This window comes from Rhineura floridana, chromosome 5 (genome assembly GCF_030035675.1).
Source record: "Rhineura floridana isolate rRhiFlo1 chromosome 5, rRhiFlo1.hap2, whole genome shotgun sequence".
Lineage (NCBI taxonomy): Eukaryota > Metazoa > Chordata > Lepidosauria > Squamata > Rhineuridae > Rhineura > Rhineura floridana.
The window spans coordinates 74,181,263-74,204,700 of NC_084484.1; the positions used below are offsets into that span (position 1 = coordinate 74,181,263).

The 23,438-nt window shown below is 40.4% G+C and overlaps 2 protein-coding genes across 8 annotated transcripts in view; one reads left to right on the forward strand and one right to left on the reverse strand.

Annotated features, from left to right (window-relative positions):
• Positions 1-3,897: 3,897 nt before the first annotated feature.
• Positions 3,898-9,558, reverse strand: TRAPPC2 (trafficking protein particle complex subunit 2). Of its 2 annotated transcripts, none has more exons than XM_061627150.1 (5): positions 9,328-9,558; positions 7,341-7,449; positions 6,085-6,233; positions 5,524-5,605; positions 3,898-4,083 (listed from the first exon to the last, which is right to left on the reverse strand). In XM_061627150.1, the coding sequence occupies exons 2-5, from the start codon at positions 7,431-7,433 to the stop codon at positions 3,985-3,987; spliced, it is 423 nt and encodes a 140-aa protein (XP_061483134.1). In that variant the 5' UTR covers positions 7,434-7,449; positions 9,328-9,558; the 3' UTR covers positions 3,898-3,984. The 2 variants fall into 2 exon arrangements, with proteins under 2 accessions (XP_061483134.1, XP_061483133.1); XM_061627149.1 differs by having other exon boundaries at positions 7,341-7,452; positions 9,328-9,554.
• The window catches only part of OFD1 (OFD1 centriole and centriolar satellite protein), a 69,269-nt gene continuing 55,328 nt past the window's right edge, over positions 9,498-23,438 (forward strand). For 2 of the 6 annotated variants that reach the window (XM_061627131.1, XM_061627127.1), the window contains exons 1-7: positions 9,498-9,991; positions 13,967-14,068; positions 17,262-17,462; positions 18,518-18,586; positions 18,992-19,022; positions 21,939-22,043; positions 23,013-23,149. In XM_061627131.1, the coding sequence (XP_061483115.1) occupies positions 13,973-14,068; positions 17,262-17,462; positions 18,518-18,586; positions 18,992-19,022; positions 21,939-22,043; positions 23,013-23,149 (639 nt within the window). In that variant the 5' untranslated portion in view covers positions 9,498-9,991; positions 13,967-13,972. Of the gene's footprint in view, positions 9,992-10,507; positions 10,561-13,966; positions 14,069-17,261; positions 17,463-17,565; positions 17,681-18,517; positions 18,587-18,991; positions 19,023-21,938; positions 22,044-23,012; positions 23,150-23,438 lie in introns of those variants that run through there. The other 4 variants (XM_061627128.1, XM_061627130.1, XM_061627129.1 and 1 more) reach the window with 4 other exon arrangements.

A 23,438-nucleotide genomic window follows, 5' to 3' on the forward strand; every position in this document is an offset into this window, starting at 1 on the left:
TGACCAAACCTTTGTGTGTATGTGTTGTATGCATACAAAGTTAATTTTGAAAAAGCATGGTCCTTGCTGAATTTGTTCCTTAAAGAAGATGTTTCCCAGGAAATAGTGAACCTACAAGTATGTGTTAACTAGGTCTCATCTGATTATGTGTCCATTTATAATGCCACTTTTGCAATAGACTGTTTGCAAAATGGAACTTTCTCCTGTCTCCCTAAAGCCCCCCATGCACTCTCAAAATCTTCCCCAGGGGATTGGAGGACTCTGAAGCAGATTATGGGGGATATGGGGAAATCTGTTCTGTTAGTAAAATGCTGCTTACACAACATTGGATGCAACCCTTTTTTTTTTAAAGCAACATTTCACAGAATTCCTAAGGGAAATGGTTACACGACTAATATAATTCAGAGCTCTCTGAAACATTATGACTTTAGCTAATTAATCAAGGCTCTTTCTAAAAATGCTACCAAAAAGAGAGCGATCTACATGGTTAATGAGATGGCAATACTTTGTTTGCACTGTTGAATATGTGTGCGTTAAGATACCACAAATACAAAACAGCTGTTAATATCAAACAATGTGATTTAATGGAATGAAAGGTTTAATGACCCATTCAGAGAACATCAGTACACAGGATACTATAATTTTACACTTTATTTGGAATGTTAATTTAAGAATCCCTGCATATGAATCTACCACGTTATCCTATCACTCCAATATGTTTATGCAGTGAATTGTCACCCCCACTAGAAATGTAGCGCAATGGAACTTCAATAGGCTTAAGCAAATTCTAAAGAAAAATATAAACACTACCTACAGATTTTATGCATATCTTATGCAGGAAATGACAAATCAAGAAGAAACAGAGTTGCTTTAATAGTGAGAAGTGATGTAGCAAAAGCAATTAAGAGCTACACTGCAAGGTCTGAGCAAGTTATATCAATGAGATTAAATAGGAAACCTATTAACATAACCATCATCCAAGTCTACGCTCCAACATCAAGCGCAGAAGAAGAATTAGAGAGATTTTACGCAGAAGTACAGGAGGAAATTGATCACACACAAAAACAAGATATGATTATAATCATGGGGCACTGGAATGCAAACGTAGGGAACAGAGAAGAACTAGGAATTGTGGGGAAATGAGGCTTAGGTGACAAACGAAGCAGGAGAAAGACTTATTGAATTCTGTGAAGCAAATGATTTGTTTATTGCAAACACATTTTTTGAGCAACCAAAAAGATGACTGTACACGTGGACATCACCAGATGGTCAATATAGGAATCAAATTGATTATATAATTGGAAACAGAAGATGGACACGTTCCATACTTTCTGCAAAAACAAGACCAGGAGCAGACTGCAGTGCAGATCATGAACTGATCGTATCGAAAATCAGAGTAAAGCTAAAGAACAACAACAAAGCACTCATAATGCCAAAATACAATTTAAATAACATCCCAGAAGAATATAAAGAACAAATAAGGAACAGGTTTGAGGCTTTAAACTTAGTTGACAGAGAACCAGAAGAACTATGCACTGAAGTCAGGGACATTATCAGGGAACAATGCAATAAGACAATACCTCTCATTAAAAAGAGAGATAGATCTCAATGGATGACTGAAGAAACTCTTAAAATGGTTAAAGAGAGAAGGAAAGCAAACGCAAAAGGAGGTAGAATCATGGTCAGAACCACTATATATCCCACTTCGAAAGAAAGGGGATCCCAGAGAATGCAGTAATTACCAAACTATTGCCTTAATATCCCATGCAAGTAAAGTAATGCTCAATATTCTACAACAAAGGCTCTTACAATATATGGAGTGAGAAATGCCAGACGTCCAAGCTGGATTTAGAAAGGGAAGAGGCACCAGAGATCATATTGCAAACATACATTGGATAATGGAATGGAGCAAGGAATTTCAGAAGAAAATCACCTTGTGCTTTATAGACTACAGCAAAGCCTTTGACTGTGTAGATCATGAAAAACTATGGAATGCTTTAAGAGAAATGGGGGTGCCACAGCATCTGATTGTCCTGATGCGCAACCTATACTCTAGACAAGAGGCTACTGTAAGGACAGAGTATGGAGAAATTGATTGGTTCCCCATCGGAAAGGGTGTGAGACAGGGGTGTATTTTATCACCCTATTTGTTTAATCTGTACGCAGAACATATACGGAAAGTGGGATTGGACCAAGATGAAGGAAGTGTGAAAATTGGAGGGAGAAACATCAATAATTTAAGATATGCAGACGATACCATACTCTTAGCAGAAACCAGTAATGATTTGAAACGAATGCTGATGAAAGTTAAAGAGGAAAGCACAAAAGCAGGACTACAGCTGAACGTCAAAAAGACTAAAGTAATGACAACAGAAGATTTATGTAACTTTAAAGTTGACAATGAGGACATTGAACTTGTCAAGGATTATCAATACCTCGGCACAGTCATTAACCAAAATGGAGACAATAGTCAAGAAATTAGAAGGCTAGGACTGGGTAGGGCAGCTGTGAGAGAACTAGAAAAGGTCCTCAAATGCAAAGATGTATCACTGAACACCAAAGTCAGGATCATTCAGACCATGGTATTCCTGATCTCTATGTATGGATGTGAAAGTTGGACAGTGAAAAAGGCGGATAAGAGAAAAATCAACTCATTTGAAATGTGGTGCTGGAGGAGAGCTTTGCGCATACCATGGACTGCGAAAAAGACAAATAAGTGGGTGTTAGAACAAATTAAACCAGAACTATCACTAGAAGCTAAAATGATGAAACTGAGGTTATCACACTTTGAACACATAATGAGAAGACATGATTCACTAGAAAAGACAATAATGCTGGGGAAAACAGAAGGGAGTAGAAAAAGAGGAAGGCCAAATAAGAGATGGATTGATTCCATAAAGGAAGCCACAGACCTGAACTTACAAGATCTGAGCAGGGTGGTTCATGACAGATGCTCTTGGAGGTTGCTCATTCATAGGGTCACCATGAGTCGTGGTCGACTTGAAGGCACATAACAACAACACAGATTTTCCAAGTTTTCTTCCTTACTGCTTTCAGGATAAGGCTGTGTTTTTTTATACACGCATCGATACCTTCAGCCTTAGAGGTGTGGACTGCAGGCTATTCAATCTTAATGAAATAAATAGGGTTGGATAGCGCTTAGCTTGATTAGATTGTTCCCAATGTGGTAAGTGCATTATTTAAAATAGGATAGTCGAATGTAGTTCTGACCTTTAAGCTGCAAGTGGTAAAGATTTGAGGAGCAGCAAGTTATGAAATAGTCAAGGAGGTTTCACAGGCAAAGCTTAAGTCATCCTTCTTGTTTTTGTATCTTTTTGCTTTATTTACAAGAAAACCATCACCTGTATGCCAAACCATGTATTCCTGGCCAGCTATGTGCTCATTGATTCCAATTAAATGGTAGTAAGTTGAACTGAGGTCTGATTCAGCTACATGTGTTTGGGCATAATTGTGTTATTCTTCTGCTACCCATCCCTTTTTTAAAAATCTCAACACACCATACTAGTATCTATTTAGTCTTAATACTGACACAGTGCTCAACTAAATGCCTGTACTCTGCTACAAGAAGCCTGATGTCTGGCTTCCTCATTTATTAAATAACTAGATTCCACCTTTAACATTTTGCCAAGTTAGCAGTGGTACTAAAAATGTCCAAGCGTTATATTTAGAATTTTACTTTGATATAACTATAGAAGTTCCAGAACTGGAGCGATCACTTATGAAGACACTAAGGCTGCAATCCAATACACACCTGGGAGTAAGTCCCATTGAACCCAATGAAGCTTACTTCAGAGTAGACATGTACTGGCTAGCAGCCTAACTGTAGGACTCCTAAAATACGGTGCTATCCATTTCTATGAAGGAAAAACTTTGAGGTTCTTTTGGTAGCGGATTAATCTTTATAAGTTCAGAAAGTGTCAAATATACAATAAACTGTTTAAGTTATAATACAGATACAGTAATTCAACTTAAAAGATGCTTTTTCCCCAGAAACTGAACTTTTCTGTCAAATGCAGTTGATCGAATCGGAGAATTCTGTTCATAAAATGGATTCATTGCAAACTGAGGAAAAATCAACACAGGAAGAACATATTAGGAATTAAGACATGCCTTAAGTGGTTCAACTTCTCTGGAACAAGACAAGCTTAGGTTTGGGCATGCTAAGCTAAACCATAACTTAACTCACAACAACACAGCAGCAGGAGAATGAGCAAAGTGGCTGCAATCTCTAGCAGCTTGAATACTGGCAGTAAGGTATGGTTTCAGCTTAGTGTTGCATGTGAATCAGATCAACATGATTTGGTTGGCGATTTGTTTTTTTTATATAAGGTAAAATTCAACACTGCATGAATGGACTTCCTCTCCCCCTTGCAGCTTCCAAAATTTGCTCCACAGGATTCCCCTAAGCCCAGAGCAAATTTTGAGTGTGCAAGGAGAAATCCTAGTGTGCAAGTGGAAGTTGTGTTACAGATGGGCACAACTGGTTATTGTCCATTATGATAATCTCAGAATACTTTTTAGACAAGAAGTTACTGATAGGATCTACACTACTGCTCTAGCCATATGCAGTTGGTTGACATTCGCCTGGGTCACACTTCACATTAAACCATACTTAAATAAACTGGTTTAATGTGAAAATGTTGCATGCTGCTGCAAAGTTCTTGCTTTGCTTCTCCCCTGCTGCTGTGCCCCACTGTGTAACCATTCAGAGTCTGATTTGCCATGATAGCTGAACCCAGGCTTGTGGTTTGTTTCTCTTTAAAGAAACCAAACTTTTTGGCAGGGTGGACTAGCACAGGGTGCGTTCACAAGATTTGGTTTAATATATTTTGTAAACTGAGCCATCATATTCTTTTTGTTCTTGGATGAGGAGAGAGGGCCACAATTCTTTGCTTCCTGTTTCAGAAAAGCAAAGTGGATCTCTTGTTTCTGCTGTGGAACCTTTACTGTGTGGGAGATATTGTGCATACAGCAACTTTTCCCCTCCTATGTTATGTATGTTGCTCTATAGCATGAGACACTGCCTGATCCCATTTTGCAAGAGGGACACTTTCCATAGTGTCAGCACAACTCGTTATGCCTGTGCTGGGATATATTAAGGAATCTCCATGTCCATCACTGGAAGGGGGTGTGTCCTTGTAATCTAAACACTTTATCCTTCATATTATAAAATGTACCCTGAACAGCAACTTACACTCCCCTTTTAAAATCAGGTCCTGCTCATAGATTTATCACATTACTGTTAGTTAACCTGATCAAGGTAACAAGATAGGGTGCTTTTTTCACAGGCAAGATTCCCACTGTTCATACTGTACAACTTCCTATATTAGCACTGGTAAAAGTTAATCAATGAGGGATGGCCCACACAGTATCCTCCAGCTGTTGTTGGATTATAACTCCCATCATCCCCAACCACTGGCCATGTGGGTGTGACTGAATGGAGTTGTAGTCCAACAACAACTGGAGGGCATTGTGTTAGCTACCCCTGTAATAAATACTCACCTTTATATACAAATCATAGACATCACTGAAGAAGTTTTTGATTCCATCTTCTTGTTTTATGTCATGAAGCATTATAAATCTCATATGTGGAACCAATTAAGAAAATAACTCTACTTTTAAAGAAATGATACTGTGTCAGACCTGACTTGATGGTCCCAAGTTGATTCCTGCATTTACAATGGCTCATTTATAGACCTCATCACTTTGATTTATAGCATGTGAAAAAAGATGGCAGAAATAAGCTAGGTACATCATGTAGGATAGGATCAAGATGGCTTAAGTGAGCAATGATATTTGGAAAGATGATATCATACTTCACCCAGTATTCCATGGGATAGGAATTGAAGGGCTGATCCAAACTCAACTTTTAATCCTTTATCTAGACAGTGCCACTGAGTTCAATTTATAGTCTCACATTCCCAAATGAATACATTCTGCTTCTGCATTACCTCAAGCTGAATTATATATCCTGTTCCTCCCTTTTATTAATTACAGAAGAACTAACAATGGTCCAAAACAATCCACATCAAGTTGCTTATTAGTCAAATTCCAATAAAAAGGATATGTCCTGCAGTGACAAAAGCAGAAACAAACCATTCATTAAACTTGTCTACAGTCTTCAGATACATATTATTAGACAGCCACATGTTCTCATCTACTAGGTCAAGAGCAGCATGAGCTATGAACTGATTGAGATGGCGATGGTCATCCTGAGGAAAAACAGTGGAGATCAAATATAGAGAATTAGTAGAAGTCAGCCTGATTTAAAAATTTTTTATTTATTCATTTATTTAGGCTGGAAGGGAGGGAAGACAGAGGAATCCAGCACCAGATATTTAGGTGCTTCCCTACATAAAGGCAGTAATTTTTGCCATGGCAGCAAGTTTAAACAGAAACTATCAACATCAAATTAATAGGGATCTGGTGATCTGATGTCTAGGCTTAGACTTCACTCACTAGTAGGCAAAAAAACACTTGCTGTTAAAGAACGTACCCGTAGCCAACAGATATTTCTATCAAACTTTAAAAAGCAGGTAAATTGGGCAGCTATAGCCAAGTAAGAAGAACACCAACAAAATACAAAAAATATAATTCTCCATCTTTGGAGATGTAGTCCTGATTGCAGGTGTTACCACCACTCACCATATGCTCAGAGGCACGTTACCAAATAATTCTAAGCTACATAGGAAGTGGATTGGGCTGTGGAAGACCAACCCAAATTGTGTTTGCATTTTTACAAATTTGTAGCACAGTTCAATATCGCAGACAGGAGGTCAGGTCTCCTGCTCCCCTGGTGCATTCACTGTAGCTGCCCCATTTCCCTGCTTGTTAAAGTTTGATAGAAATCTGTTGGCTGTAGGTATGTTCTTTAACCACAAGGAGTTTTTTTGCCTATTAGTGAATTTCTCTGCTTTTTAATCCTGGAGGTAAGAAATGGGATCCTGGGCAAGTTTGCTGAGAATGGATTGATCATATACATGCTTACTAAGTTCAGTGGGATTTATTTCTGTGCAATCATGCTTAGGATAGTGAAACTGACCATGGGGGAAGAGGGGGGGAGGGAGGGAGGGCTGGAGTGGGCAGGGGATGAGGAAGAAGGAATAAGGGAGGAGAGGCAAATTATTCTGAGTTCAGGACTATAAGTTTCGTAGGGTTTTGTTCTGAAATGAGCTTATAGGAAGCAGCAGAATGGCATGGGGGTATTTTCAATTTAACATTACAGAATGCGAAAAATCCATGCTGACTATAGTACAGAGCCACTCTCGTGGCTACATAATTACTATATAAAAGTACAATATTTATACAACATTTCAGACCTTAGACTCTACTTTACCAGCTGGTAGAAATTCCATTTCAAATACTGGATTATCATGATGACCTACAATTACAAAGTAGAAGCTTCCAGACATGATTAAGATATGGCTCCTTCTGAAAAAGAACAGAAATCACACCATTGGAAGTGGTTAAGTTGGTCATCATCTCTATTACCCTATCCTAAGGCAAGGTCTTCTCAAACCTAAAGCATGTCTAACAGAAGCCTGTGTCCTCCTTTGAAAACTTCCTCTGCTGCCAAACTCTTCAGAATTATTTAACCTTGTTCTTATCAAATTATTTAAAAGAATATTTATTTTTGTTCTTCTCAATTAAAATTTATTGTTCCCTGTCCTGTCTCATCTAAATAGATTCACATACTATGGTAAATGTCTGAGGGAGTCAAGAAGTACTAGGTCTACATATGACAATGTTGTAACTATTAGAAATGAAAACTATTTTCTTTGTCTCAAGACAGCTATAAAACTAAACAAAAAGTAATAAAAATAGGGGATGATATGAAAATGTTAGTTTTATAGCTGAACATAATTTTATTGTTCTAATTTCTATATTTTTGCAAATTTGCTTATTTAGAAAGTTGTCACAATTGTGTTCTGTAAGGACCATTGTGCTTCCTTACAGAGCAATCCAAACTATAGGAAGCTGGCATACCTTACAATCATAATTTACATCTATTCCAAATTCTGTTCAGGAGCTTCTGGGAGGTGGGTGCTCAACTAGCAGGTGAGTGTGGACTTGACTTTTGAGGACTGGGCCCTAGGTTACATGACCACGTTGAATGGGGTTTGGAATTTGTCTCTCTCCTTGCCCCTTCCCTTCCCTTTTTGGGAACTTACTCTAGCTTAAGTTCCGCTGCCTCAGCTGGGATAGCCCAAGATCATCTGAATCCAAACTCTCTCTTCCTCACAGGTCTTAGGTTTGGATTACGCTGTGAGTCAGGACAATGTTTCCTCTTTTCTGCTTCCACAGCAGCTGGTGCAAACATATATTGACTCCACACAAGAATACCAAAGGTAGTCCAAGTATTTTCTGGTGGACATAGATAGCTTGCCAAGCAGACAGCTACCTTCAGCTGTAGTAACACAACTTGCCACTACAGCTTAAGCTGTTCCATGAGATAGAGCAGCCCAGCTATGAATCAGCTTACCTTTCATTAGTTCACTAATTAGTTTGTTCCTAAAAGCATCTCTATTGCCTTCAGTGTAGAAGTGTGCAAATGCTTTAAGTATGTTTGGTTTACTGTTGTAGATGAATTATACCACCCATTTGCTTTTTAGTCATAACTAAAAAGGAGCCAGAGAAAAACCTCTCTGTCATGAGGGTGGGGGCATTGTATCAGACTAACTTCACTACTTCAGAATAGCTGCTATTATCTGTGGAGACAAAAATGTATTAGCAAAACACATCTCTAAGCAATTTTCCAGGAAACCTCTAAGTGGGGGGAAAATGTAAGTAGTTGTATTAGTTCATTTGCATAAAAGAATCTAAAACAACATTAACCGCTACTTTGGGATGTTTTGCTTCCTCTCCTCCCTGTCAGAATGAACACTCCGGTCCAGAAGCCAGTTACTCTGGGAGGCACAGTTTGGCCTCTGCCAAAGTAGAATGGCACCCTTTGCCTCTCAGGCAGAACATCATAACAAGGTGAGAGACCAAACTGGCCCCGTCCATCTTCCCAAGAAAATTCAGGTGATATGCTGATGCTCCCCCTCGGCTTCCTTTTGCCTTTGGCATTGTGTTTATTATATTGTTTACAAGTGTTGAACAATTATAGAGCGTCACTGTTGCCTTTGGATTCCACCTGGCAAGTATTCATGCTTCGGAGATGGCGTGTAGAAGCAACCTAAGTGGGGACCACAGCCGCTTCAAAGGCCACAAATTCTCCACTAACGGTTCTGTCTTCGACCATTAAGTGGGGACAAGTTTTACTAACCCTCAATTACCCTTTTAACAGAAGAAGGAAGAGGTTACCTCGGGTCCGACTGTCACAAGAATCAACAGATTAAGAAGGAAGACGAAACAGATGGTACTCCAAGGGACTTCTTTCTCCAAAACATGCGGCGCGGAGCGATGTCGTCACAGCGACCAGCTTTTTTGTTGTTGCTAATTCTAACGGACAAGAAAAACTCTCAGCAGCGTCTTCTCGCGAGAATTCTGAAACAGCAATGCGCCTGCTGAGTGGTAGTACACAGCAACGAGCGAGAGACTGGACCAGGCAGTTGGAAGCGAGAGGCTGTTTGTAGCTAGTCGGACGCACCGTCGGGGGCGGGGCCTTGAGCAGCGCTTATTCGGGTTCGCATTTCGTGAGGGAATCCGAAGAGTTCCTTACACTTCTCCTAAATTGCGATTTCGTGTTCTGTTTCCTGCACTTGCAGCTGGTGTCTTCCCGTGTCATAGCTTCTCCTCCTCTTTTTTCTACCCACTTTGTGGAAAATAGAGCCTGAAACGGAGGAAGAGCTAAGAAGTGCCCACCCCTTTCGGTCGGGCTTGTGCGCGGGGTTCTTGAACCACATCTCTGGACAGTCAGTCCCTGTCAATTCCAAGTGCTCGTGGAATACGGAAAAGTGTCTTGGGAGGTAACTACTTCTCGAGGCTACCCAGAAAGCAGCCTGGAAGTGAAAGGTCTAGCAAAGCGGTGGGTCGCCAGAGTGACTTGATGAAGTTTTAAAAAAAAATAAAAATGCGGGCGGGGCGGGAGAGAGAATGTGCTCTGCTTCTTTTCTTTGTCGGTTTGCACATCCCTGACCTAATAATAATTTGAAATATTATTAAATGGTTAAAGTTTCCTAGCGGCTCTAAGCGTGTGTGTATGTTGGGGGGAAAGAACCAATCTGCGTGTAGGCTAGCTTCCTTCCTTCGTTATTTTATAAGTGAATGGAATCTAGTCCGTTTTATAATTGAACAGATACAGTGTATAGGGAATGGGGAGAGAACAGAGGAAAATCCTGGTGTCAGCAAATCCTGGTGTTAACAAAACAAGCTGCAATAATTGTATCTAGTAAATGAAATAGGCAACTCATAAGCTGCCAGGTCACTTGAGACAACAGGTCCGCCTCCAGAACAAAACTAAACAAAACAAAGATTTTCTCTCTCTCTCTCCCCCCCCCCCCCCCGTGAGAGCACTGGCCACTGCGTGGAAATTACAGGGAGGCAGATTTGTCTAGAAGAAACTTTTGACAAAGGAATAGTCAGCTCCAGGAAGTGGTGAGCTCTTCTTTTCTATAAATATTTAAGTAGATGCCGGACAGCCATCTGTCAGGGATGCTGCTGTTATAGCCTGCATTCCACATCTTATGTTGAGCAGGTGTACTGTAGATGACATCCAGAGTTCCTTCCAACTCCATGATTCTATGATCTTACAGTTAGGTCGCTGCACATAAAGCCAAATTTCTGCTGATTTTGTATGTTATTGTGCATATCTTTTTCTTTCATGGACAGAACAATCTGAGTGGGGCCAGGGAGTCTGGGAGCAACAAATTCACACATCTAGACGTGCCAACCAAGATGGAAAGGGGGGTATTCTTTTTTCGGCTGCACCATCTCCAAGCCGGTGTAGCAGAAAGGCCCAAATCAGCCCCCTCTCTGGGAAATGGATCAGCCTAGAATCCAGGGGATCCCACCCCATCCCTGTAGTGCTCCATTTCAGGGCCTTACTCTGGCTACTGCTGGTGGAAATATCACCGGCAGTATCATTGTTGTGCTTTCTACAGCTGCATCAGAGGATGTCAGCTTAATCCTAACCCCTTCCTACCACATAGATGGGAATAGGGGTGGAAAGGATTGCAATCTGAAGCCATTTAATATTTATTTTATGCCTTTGTATTAGTTGCTTTTCCACAGTAACTTTGCAAAGCAACTTACAAAAATAATATAAAATGCACATTTTACTCTTATGTTACTCAATATGGGTTATGTTACAGTAGGGCCCCGCTTACTGGCACTTCGCATTCCGGTGTTCTGCTAATGCGGCGGCGGGAAATTCCCCTTTTTAAAGCTGATTTTGTGACATTTTCGCGTCATTTTTGTGCGACGGCCCCATTATAGTCTATGGGTTCCGCTTTACGGCAATTTCCACTTTACGGCAGGGGCCTGGTCCCTAACCTGCCGTATAAGCGGGGCCCTACTGTACTACTTTTGAGAAGGCTGTGGTGGAATGGCTCACCTTTGTATGCTTCTGTCTCTCTCCCCCACCCCCTTTTCTGTATTCTGCACCGGAATCTATATTATGCTTTGTGGAATGGTCTTCTAGTCTAATTTGGTAAGCCAGTGTCCTACAGCTTGCCACTTCAGACAGCTTTGTGTTCATTGCAAAAACTTAATACTGATCATTTTGTGCAACAGATATAAAAATTACTGTCCAGTCTACTCTTGGATATCATTACCCTTCCCCTGGCATATAAATTTTGACATTATCGAATACTGGCTTTTAAAAAATTCAGATAGCCTTTGTCTGACGCCATATTTTAAAATTGTCTTCCTTGTGACCATTACGGACAAAACTACAGATGATGTGGAAGATGTGTGTAATGGATATCCCAACAAAAATTTAGAAAGCTTTACAGCAGTGTGTGTATGTAGGGGTCAGAAATGGCTTGATGCTTTCATCTGTATTAGTTTTCCTAATCAGAATTGTTCATCAGAGCTGCTTTTAGCCATGCTGAGGAAAGAAAAAGGTTTAATACAAGGATTGGCCTAATATTGACAGTGTTCACTCCAGCCACTGAGAATAAAGCCTATTCTATCTGATGTATTGTCCCATCCTCCTTTCTGTTTCTTGGTCTCTCTAGAATGTGACAGATTATTGGAAAGTGGGGTGGAATGTTGAAACTTGTATCACTTTTAGTGCACAGTGAAAATAACACGTTTTATTGTACAGTCCTAGCATGCTTATTCAAAAGAAGATCTCTCTGAATTCTGTAGGATTTGCTCCTTGACAAGCATGTATAGGATTACAGTCTTGTGCCATGCATTTCAGTGGCATTTAAAGTACACTTTTGACAGTGTACAGGTTTTCATTGTGCTATGTGTATAATCCAACTCATATAGAATATCACCACATTAAAGAATGTGCATTAAAGAAAGAAAATAATTATAGTGAGCTCATTAGAGAGTCCAGACCTCAGTAAGGTGCCCTCCCTTAATTATGACATGTGTTTCAATCCCTCCCTCAACCTTACTTATTTCTATTACCTTTTACACTGCCTTATTCTCCAATCAGCATCCTTGCAAACCCTTGCTGAGATTTCCATCCCATTAGGATAGACTGCTTAGTAGCAAAAAACTTCAAACCTGTGCATATAATTATGAGACAAGTCTCCAGTTCGGTGACATTGCAGCTTCAATTGTATGAGTAGGACAGCTGGCAGCAGCCGAACATAGGGAAGCAACTTAGGAATATATTGAATGTCTGTCTATCTTTAGCTTTCTTCCTTTATTGATGTTTTTGGAAGTACAGGGATGTGTACTGATGCTACATCTAAGCTGCACTTCAGTGATAGATAGCCGTGCATTTGCCACTCAAATAAACATGCTCATTTGATGCATGCTGCTAAGAATCACTTGAGACTTTTAAACTTGGTTATCACCATCCTTTTTGGACCAAGGGGCACATTTCAAACTATGTGCTGAGGGTGCCAGTCACAAAATATGCCATAGGGTGCATAGTATAGACAACATGGCTGCCTGGGGATTATGGCATAACACAAAATTAGCCTGGGCCTGATTGTGGAGATAACAGCAGTTAAAGTCACAAGAACCTTGTTTTCTCCAGTGCCAATCTTAAACCAGAACCTAGGCGGCCATCCTTTATATAGGGGTAAGGCTGGTAAAACACAAAGAGACTTAATTCTGAAGTGGGCATGTATACTATTGTATGATAACTGTACAGGGAATTCTTAATGTAGGACTGGACATCAGCTCCTGCACAGCAGAAGACATGCATAAGTCTCTAAGTTTTTACATTTTGTATTTGCCATTTCGGGAGGGAATTCTTTTACATCCACCTGCACTTATTGCTTAGTAGTATTTACAGAAAATAACTTCTTGGAACTACCTCATCTCAGACAAACCCACTACAGGACAGGTGTATCCTGGTTGCTAGGTAAAAAGGAAAGGCAAACTACAGAGATTCCAAGGACTACTAGAAAATAAGACAGGCAGGAAAAGTGCACTAAAGGAGAGGAGAAAACAAGCTGTTTCTGACTCCCAGAATTCCTATTGCCTGGTGTCCAAACAATTCACTTATCAATCACAGCGCTCTGACTTTACTCATTGACTAAAAGCACTGATAGACAGGAGTGGCAAGGCTGGCTCATTTCACAGAAATCACTGAGAAAGGTACCTGCACATTTTGCTTAATAACTTTCTAAGAGTGCTAGAGACATACTTTTTATTTAAAAAAATGAAAGCTCAGAATCTGGGTCCCCTGTGTGGGGCATCGATGAAAGTGGATGCCGGGTTGGTGACCTCTGTTTTAAATTGTGAAATTCCAGATTTGAATATATGACTAGATTGTTAAATAGCTGACAACATTTTTGTTGTCAAATATATTACTGTGGTTTGCGTTTGTGGTGTCTGTAAAAATACTAATTTCATTTTTTCTTGTTTTCAGATCCTAATGTCTTCTAGTGAATTTAAGGTTCTCTCACAAGATGAGTTCCGGAAAAGACTGTATCAGACATTTAAGAACCGAGGTGTTTTGGACACACTTAAGGTCTTTGATTTAATTAACAAAGATTAAAATAGGCATAGCTTCAGTTTTTAATTTTTGCATATCCTTTACAAAGTTGTGTTAACTCAGTTTTTACTGTTATTTAAAAATGGGCCTGAGTGTGCTGAAATAAAGAGATAAACAAAACTTAGCAGCTCCTCAAATGTTGCTCAGTCCTGTTTTCTAGGCAATCCATAGTAGGTGCACACATCTATAGCAAGGGCAAACATTCTCCTTATCAGTGCATTCCCATAAGAAAACCCCCCTGAAGTGTGAGGAATTCATTTAAATCTGGAATAGATTCTGATTTTTTAAATTGAACTTTTTAAATGTTGCCAAATAAAAATCGGATTGAAAAATTCAGTTTGTTTTAGATGAGAGATTAAAATGAAACAAGTTCATATTTTCTGAATTAAGATGAAATAAATGGACATGGATTTTAAATTTTGCCTTTTGACAGATTGAGAGAGAGAGAAACCATCCTCAGTCACTTTCATTTTTTTAAGAGGCAATCTGAATCCTGACTGGCAATGGCAGTGCTTAATGGCACGGCAGAGCCATCACTGCATCCACAGCCCTTCTGCTTGTGCTAGCCAGGGCAGAAGGTGGGGAATGCCGGATAAAATGCCTCTTCACTACTCCAGACTGTTGCAGTGAAGTGGCCTGGATTGGGCCTCTTGCTGTGATGTGATGGCAGCAGGATTGGCTTAGCAGATCCTGTGCCAGCCAAGCTCCACTTCTTCCCCCCCCCAAATACCCTGTTTTGGGGGTCTTTGCTGGTTACCACCAATGGTAGCTTCTCCATGCCATTTAGGTGGGCTTATTGGGGTACTCTTCACCAATAGGATCCTCTGCTGGTGGTAGAGTTCCCCCTCAGCAGAGGTGGGCAGAGGGATACAGCCATCTCATCCAAACCCCATCTAGCACTGCAGATTGGGGAGGTTGGATTGCTCTGCCCATCTTTCTAATATTTGTGTCTTTGTCACATGCAAAATATAGCTGTAGCAAGGACTAAAGGGACTTACTTTGTTTACCTTCTCCTAAAAATACAACTGTTCTGCTTTGCCAACTGGTTCTGAAAAATGGAGGTGTTGAAAAAAACAACTTGTAATGTGTGACATGCTGTCCAGAAAAATTAAGCAAAATTCCCACTATTCCTAGCAGATCTTCACCTGGTTCTTTAGAGTGAAACCACAGTTTATCCCAAATCTTAGACACTGTTGTGTGGTGTTCTAGTGTTGCTCAGCTATTAACTTTGATTAGAGTTTCTTGGATGCATTTTGGAAGTATTATTATTATTATTGTCTTTATTTATACCCCGCCATTTTTCCAAAACTGGAACTCACGGTGGCTTCCAGATAAAAATACATATAATTAAAAACATACAAAGTCTGTTAACGTACATTAAAATAAAATTAAACTATTTCCAATATTAAAACCATACACACATATAGCTAAAAGAGTTCAAAACTAGTTTAAAAACAATGTAATAGACATTAGCAATGCAGCACCCTTCACACCCTATCCTTAATAGCCTTCAATTCCAAAGGCTTGTTGGAATAAGAAGGTCTTTGCTTGTCAGCGGAAGGACTGCAAGGAGGGGATCATTCTTACCTCCCTAGGAAGGGAATTCTAAAGTCTAGGGGCAGCCACCGAGAAGGCCCTCTCACGCGTCCCCACTAGTCGTACTTGAGAAGATGTGGGTATTGAGAGAAGGGCCTCTCCTGAGGATCTCAGGGCCCGGGCAGGCTCATACAGGGAGATACGGTCTGATAAATAGCCTGGACTTAAGCCGTATGGGGCTTTATAGGTCATCACCAGCACTTTGAATTGTGTCCGGAAACAGACTGGCAACCAGTGGAGCTTTTTTAACGGGGGTAGTATGGTCCCTGTAACCAGCCCCAGTTAACATTCTGGCTACAGCACGTTGTACCAACTGAAGTTTCCGAACAGTCTTCAGAGGCAGCCCCACGTAGAGCACGTTACAGTAATCTAAACGGCATGTAACTAAGGCATGTGTCACCGTGGCCAGATCAGACAGCTCAAGGAATGGATGCAGTTGGCGCACTAATCTTAACTCTGCAAAAGCACTCCTGGCCACCGCAGAAACCTGGGACTCCAAATTTAACGCTGAGTCCAGGAGCACACCCAAACTGCAAACCTGCGTCTTCATGGGGAGTGTAACCCCATCCAGCACAGGCTGTATCCCTATTTCCTGATTCGCCTTACGACTGACCAGGACCACCTCTGTCTTGTCTGGATTAAGCTTCAATTTGTTCACCCTCATCCAGTCCACCACTGACGCCAGACATTGGTTTAAAACCAAGACAGCTTCCTTGGAATTAGGTGGAAAGGAGAAATAGAGTTGGGTGTCATCAGCATACTGATGGCACCGAACCCCAAACCCCCAGACAACCTCTCCCAGCGGTTTCATGTAGATGTTAAATAGTATAGGGGACAAAACTGAGCCCTGAGGGACCCCGCAGGCCAACGGCCAAGGGGCCGAACAGGAATCCCCCAGCACCACTTTCTGGGTTCGTCCCTCCAGGAAGGAACGGAGCCACTGCAAAACAGTGCCCCCAAGTCCCATCCCAGCAACGGGGCCCAGAAGAATACCATGGTTGATGGTATCGAAAGCTGCTGAGAGGTCCAGCAGAACCAACAGGGACACACTCTCCCTGTCCAGTTCTCTGTGTAGGTCATCCACCAAGGCGACCAAAGCCATCTCAATCCCATAACCAGGCCTGAAACCAGACTGAAATGGATCCAGATAATCTGTTTCATCCAAGAATCCCTGGAGCTGGGAGGCCACCATACGCTCTATTACTTTACCCCAAAATGGAATATTGGACACTGGCCGGTAATTATCCATTATGGAGGGGTCCAGGGAGGGCTTTTTTAACAAAGGCCTTACAGCTGCCTCCTTTAGGCAACCTGGGACTCTGCCTTGGTGTATCAGATACATTTAAAGAAAGAGGGGTGTCAGATTTAATAATAGTCTAATAATAGTCTAATCTTCCGCTTGATGTACTGTTGGCTATTTAAAGCATCATATACACCAATGTAACACACATGATGTTAGTATGCTTAACATATCAAAGTCTTATTTCCCCCCCAATTTATTTTGTGTTGTTCTTCAGTTTTCCTTCCAGAATGCCCAGAGTGGCTAAATAATATATGTTTTTCTTTATGCCAGACACAGCTTCGAAACCAGCTCATACATGAACTAATGAATCCAATTGTAAGTGGAGAAATTCAGCCACAAGCTATTTCTAGTGAATGCAGTTCATTGCTAATTGTAGCTTCTAACAGTCTGGTGGCAGATCACCTGCACAGATGTGGCTATGAATATTCATTGTCTGTCTTCTATCCGGAAAGTGGATTAGAAAAGGATAAGGTATGTATTTTCTTTCCCTCAGGAATGTGGGAAATAATGCACAGTACATAAATTTGAGTCCTGTTTATCTAATGCAGTCACTACATTGTCTATAATAGCCTTGAACCTTTTCAGGTCTGGGGCCCATCTTTAGTCCAGACATGCCTTTGAGGAGCCACTTCATAATTTTTTACCATATATGTGTATGGTGGTAATGCTGTTGGTCTGAACCACCTTAGGTAAGTGTGTGATCAGTAGTGGACCCCAACCATCATGTTGAAGATCAAAGGTCTATAATGGGAGTGAAGAGGAAAGAATAATGTGTGCAAAGAATGTACACACACAGGGCCATGCACACATTGACCCTTAGATCCATCAGACAACTTATATTGCCACCACCCCTGAAACATAATAGTGTCTGTGTGTACACAAATAGTCCAAAGGTGCGTCTGGGAGAAGCCTATTGGCATGCCAGCAGTAGGGGACAGAAGGGCCTGTTTCTGGCAGGAGAAGGTCTTTAATTAGTCTTGGAAATCTCGGGGGGGGGAGACGTAGGTGTCTGCATCAGGTTCAGGCATCTATGCAGGGTCCTATTTGCAGTGCATATTGAAGGTCAAGTGGTCCCACAAACCCTCTGCAGCAACGGAGACCGCTGATTGCAAGGCCACCTACAGCTTGTTTCTAATCTAGCTGGCAGTCTGAGTCACATTATGGTAAATTCTAGTTAGGACTGCATACATGTGTGACTCTGTGCATGCATAACTGGGTGGCTGATTTTGAGATGCTGAAGATGAGTCATTGTGTATGTGTGAATGACTGTACTTTTGTGTGTGCAGGAGTGTGAGTGATTGTAAGACACACTGTCAACCAGTGAGAAAATACGAGTTTTTGAAGACTTGTGTCTTTGACTGCAAAGTTGTATGTGATGGTGTACATTAGGGGCCCTTGAAACAAATAGTGAAAGCATTACCTCACTTTGGTTTTATTGGCCTAATTGTTCAAATTTTCTATCTTGGCAATGTGGATTATAAAATTTATAATTAATAGTTATCAGATTTCTATTTCTCCTTCTAAAGATACTTACCATGCAAGATCTATTGCAGCTGATTAGGATCAATCCGAAGACTGACCTTTACAAAGCACTGGTAAAATAATCTTATTTCTGACAATCTTATTATTATATATATATATTTATGCTGCTGGAGAGGGTTAGGATAAGGTGGTGGGGACCCACTGTTGAGCTGCTGTGAAGATCCCTGCTCCAGCCAGTGTGGTGGGAAGCTCTTGGTGATTGCTCTCCTGCTTAAGGGAGGTCCCATAGTGGGACACTGTGGGATGCCAGGAGATCCCCTCTGAGGCCTGATCATTAGGTTCCTCTGGTGCACCTGCGTGGAACTCTTACAGCAAAAATAAGGGGGGAAATGTGCCTCCTAGCTTTTGTCCTGGCTGGCATGGGTGGCAGGGTTTGGGATGTGGCAGCTACTTTGCAGCTCTTCATCTGGAGCTCAGGATTGCTCTATAAATTTACTTAATTTTTTTCTGTTTTTCAGACTTCAGCATCAAAAAATGATAATTCAAAAGGTACTGCTATAATGTTCATACATTCTAAGTAAGTTAAGGATGTATGCCACAATCCAAAGAAACTCGTGTGTGTGTAAATTATGAACATATATTTTATATGTGTGTGAGAGAGAGGAGATATATATTTTTAATTATATATCCTACCTTTTGGTTTTAAAAAAAATTCCATGGTGGATTAGAATCTATAGTGTTAAAAACAGTTAAAAACTCACGAAAAGGCCATTTGATAAATAAGTGGCTAGCAGTTTCTTTGACATTTTCACTGCAGCAGATTCTGCTGCTAAAGAGGCAAGCTGCTGTTTGGAAGAGGAGAGTTTGAACAATGAAAGAGCAATCTTGGATTTCATACATGAACATTGTAGTGATTTCCTCATTAACACTTTAGTAAACAAAAACATATCACCTGTTACGTGGGTATGTCAAGGCTGTGTACAACAATATCATAAAATATAATACAAATACAAGAAAAACAAAACAGTGAAAAAATATCCTTAATATCCCATAATGGCTGGTATCAGTAGCCAGCAAAAGCCATAGTAAACAGAAAAGTGTTCAGCTTGTGCTGGAATTGCATCACTGTTGAAGCATGCCTAATTTCTAGGGGAGAACATTTTAGAGAGTAGGTGCAGTCATGGAGAAGGCTCTTTTCTTGGTTAGTCCAGATGGACATCTGCAGCTGTGGCCCAGTCATGACCTCCGTAGATGATGATAGTGATTGGGCAGGTCTGTAGGGGCAAAGACTTTTCCTTGGATAACCTGGCCCCAATTTGTTTAGGGTCTTACAAGTTAAGACCAAAACCTTGAACTTGGCCCGGTGGTAGGTCAGCAGTCAGAACTTTTCCTTTAACCATGGGTTACATGCCCACACCCAGGCAATCACTTTCTGCACCAGCTGGAACTTCTGGACCAATATTAGGGACAGCCCCACATAGAGCATAGTGTAGTAATAGAATATTAAGGTTACAATGACTGGCTCACTGTAGCAAGACTGTCTCTGTCCAGGAATAGCTGTAGCTGGCATATCTTTCCCCTGGAGCCACATTGACCTCCTGTGATAAAAATGGATCCTGGAGCACCCCCAGTCTATGTTCCAGCTTCTTCAGAGAAAGTTCAACCCCATCCAGAACAGTCAAAATGCCTAATTCCCAGACTTAGGAACCACCCACTTCATCTTGCTGGGTTTCATTTTCTGCTTATTAGGCCTCATCCAATCAACCACTGCGCCCAGACACTGATCCCAAATCTATTCAGCTCCACCTGAATCACATGTAACAAGAAATAAAGGTGCTGCATGCTCCAAATCCCATAATGACTGTTCCCAACAACATTAAATATATATGTTAAATAGCTCTGGGGACTAGATCGTACCTTGCAGCACCCCATAACATAGCTGCCAAGAGACAGTCACCCAATGCTATCTGCTGGAATTGGCCCTTGAAGTAGGAGTGGAACCACTGCAAAACAGTGCCCTCTTGCTCCCACCTCGCAAATCCAATCCAATAGGTCAGCATGCTCAATGGTATCAAAAGCTGCTGAGAGATTAAGCAAGAGCAACAGGACTGCAGTCACCTGTTTCTCTCCTGTCAAAGGACATCCAGGGCAACCAAGGCCAATACAGTTCTATAACCAGATCTGAACCCAGACTGAAATGGGTCTAGGTAAGCTGTTTTCTCCTGGAGTATGTGGAGCTGGGCTGCCAGCATTATCTTGAACAACTTCCCCAAAATGGGGGTGATGGCAACTGTATATTCAAAATTGTTGTGGACCAGCTGCCCTTATAGAATATTGATCAATGATAGATTTTCCCATGAGACTTCTGCCTGGTGGCTACTGATGTCTATGATACTAGAATGAGGTATCTCCATGTGAATTTAGAGATGCACAGACAAATAAGTGCGTGAAATTCTGAAGGCACTGTCATTTGACCTTTGTAATGTGTCCTTCCCTGTCACTTGTCCTTCATTTATCATATAAAAGGTATGTGTCACCTTTTTTACAAGGTCCCTCACCTTTCAATCGGCCAGTCCTCTGGACATGGTCCCTCATTTAACAAATTGCTGCTGGAATGTTCAAGGCTTACTTTGCCTTGGGACGTAGTAGGTGAGAAATTAACCATTCTTTTCCAGTTCTGGATACTTAGATTTTACAGGATGTCTGGACTTATATGACTATATAGCTATATAATTGTATGCTTTAAAGCTTGACTTGTGTTAATAAATGTTTAATTGAACAGCCTGTAACAGCCTGTGTAACAGCCTGACATATCCTATATCTTGAGAATTTAACTCTGTTTACTGGCTGGAGTCAGGAATGTGTGTTACCTATGTAGCTAAGAATTAAGTGTGTATGAAATAAACATTGTTAGTTATTCTGCTGTGAAGGTCCCATTATTTTGCTGATATATTCCTAGTCCTAAGAGTATCTTTGATGGAATATCTCTTTTAATCTGCACCTGTGGATATCTCCTGTGTTCAGAGACTGTGCATGCTTAGGTTAGCACAGTGTTTGGCAAGTGGAGCTCTGAAGGTTACAAGGTTAAAAGAGAACTCGTATGAACCCTCAATCCTGTGCATTCACTAGAAGGAGATAGTCCAGACTATTTAAAAATGCTGTATGTTAAAGATGTTTCAGATGTTTTAAATGTTTAATTGTTTTTTTTAATTGTATTGTTTTGCTGTTTTGTTTGCCACTCTGGGCACCCTTGGGAAGAAGTATGGGATAGAAATTTAATAAATAATAAAATAATAATTTTAGGGGAACATGTTTTCTTATTTTGATTTGTTAATCTTCTATTAGTACTCTTTTACTGTTGCAAAATAATATTTATTTCTTCCTGAGTTTGAAACTTGAAATTTGTTGTCTGAAACTTGAAATTTGTTGCAGGAGAGATGTGTGATTAATGGTATATCTCTTAAGGCTTTCTTGTACAGATTTTAACAGAGCTGATAGAACATAGTCTCTGTAAGGAGAGGTGTGACACAGAAACTCAGACAAGTCCTGCACCCTGTAAAGAATCTCTTGGTAAGTGGAATTATTGTAATTGACTTATCCTTAGACCTTCTTAATAATTTATGTATTTAAACTTAGTGAAAAGAGTAATCCACTATCTGGTCTGTGGCTTTGTTTTCAGGCTGCTTCTGACATTGTTCACTGATTGGAGTATATGTAGAACTTCCTTTGAAAACACACACACCACCCTCCAAAAATATTAATGTTGAAAAAGCTTTTATCTAACAAGTAGACACACATACTTGTATGTTGCAATTTCTGAATATGGATCACCATGCCCTTTTCTAATAATGACTTGATTATGAGTTCACTTTTAACATACTATGACTGTGTGTGTCTTGCTTTGAGGAAAAAATAGTAATGTTGAAAATGGTATCTTCTCTGCAGAGAGTTCCCTGGAAAGATAGGTTTGTGATTAATTATATATGTACTATACCTCAGTGCAAGGAGTTTGCTACACCTATTCAACTGCACAAATGCAGGTCAAATAGAAGAATTATTATATCCCTCCCCAAAAAAGCAAACCCAGCAAGAATAAAAAGTATACTACCACATACACCACTCAAGTCATACTCTTCCACTATCCCTCCCCACCTGCACCCCAGGAACATTTATTACTGATGTGGGAAATTGGTTGTTTTCCACACATGCACACACCCAAACACTGAATAGGACAGAAATCCAATACCAGTACAAAGAGACCATTCATAGAATGAAGGTTAGGATGGGATGCAGATGCAACTTGGAGTATGCATCTATTTCAGCTGGTACATAGGTTCACGCTATTAAATAACTTTTATTTCTGTTTACTTCTCTCTCTCTAATTTCTTCCTTGGTATCCTTTTTAGTAGAGACCAGTCATAGCTCAATAAAATGAAAAAGAAAAGTCAATCCATACAAAAATATCAACAGTCGAGGTAAATTCTGTTGTTCAGTGTGATCACGTATAACGGAACAGTATATTGTATATTTTTTTCGTAGCTGAGAAACTTCAACTGATTGATGAACAGTTTGCAGACATGTATCCACAGCGCCATAAATTTGAGTCCTTTCAAGTAAAACTTGCTGAATATAGAAAAGAAATAGAACAGCAGCTTCAAGCGGAAATGTCTCAAAAGGTGATAGAAGTCTTACATGCCCTTGGGAGTTTTGTATTTTGCTCCTTGTGTCTGTACAACAATTTACTTTTTCTCAAAGTAAACAAATTATACAATATGTAAGAAGTAGAGGACAAACATTTATCGAGCCAGACATTGCTATTTACATTATGGATAGTAGGAATAAAAATTCTATTAGGGGAAGGGAAAAGACACACTGCAAGGAAATAAGTCATTTAAATGATAAACTTTTTCAGTAGTTGTAAATGTACAAAGGCACAAACAGAGAGAAGTACTGAGATGGAGTACT

Bases quoted from the DNA above. Each gene is read 5' to 3' on its own strand.
- TRAPPC2 (XM_061627150.1), bottom strand. From the start codon at position 7,433: ATGTCTGGAAGCTTCTACTTTGTAATTGTAGGTCATCATGATAATCCA. The intron at 6,234-7,340 runs GTCTGAAATGTT...GTTTTTCCTCAG, and splicing joins CTGGTAAAGTAGAGTCTAAG to GATGACCATCGCCATCTCAA. The intron at 4,084-5,523 runs GTGAGTATTTAT...ATTTTTCCTCAG, and splicing joins TCTATGATTTGTATATAAAG to TTTGCAATGAATCCATTTTA.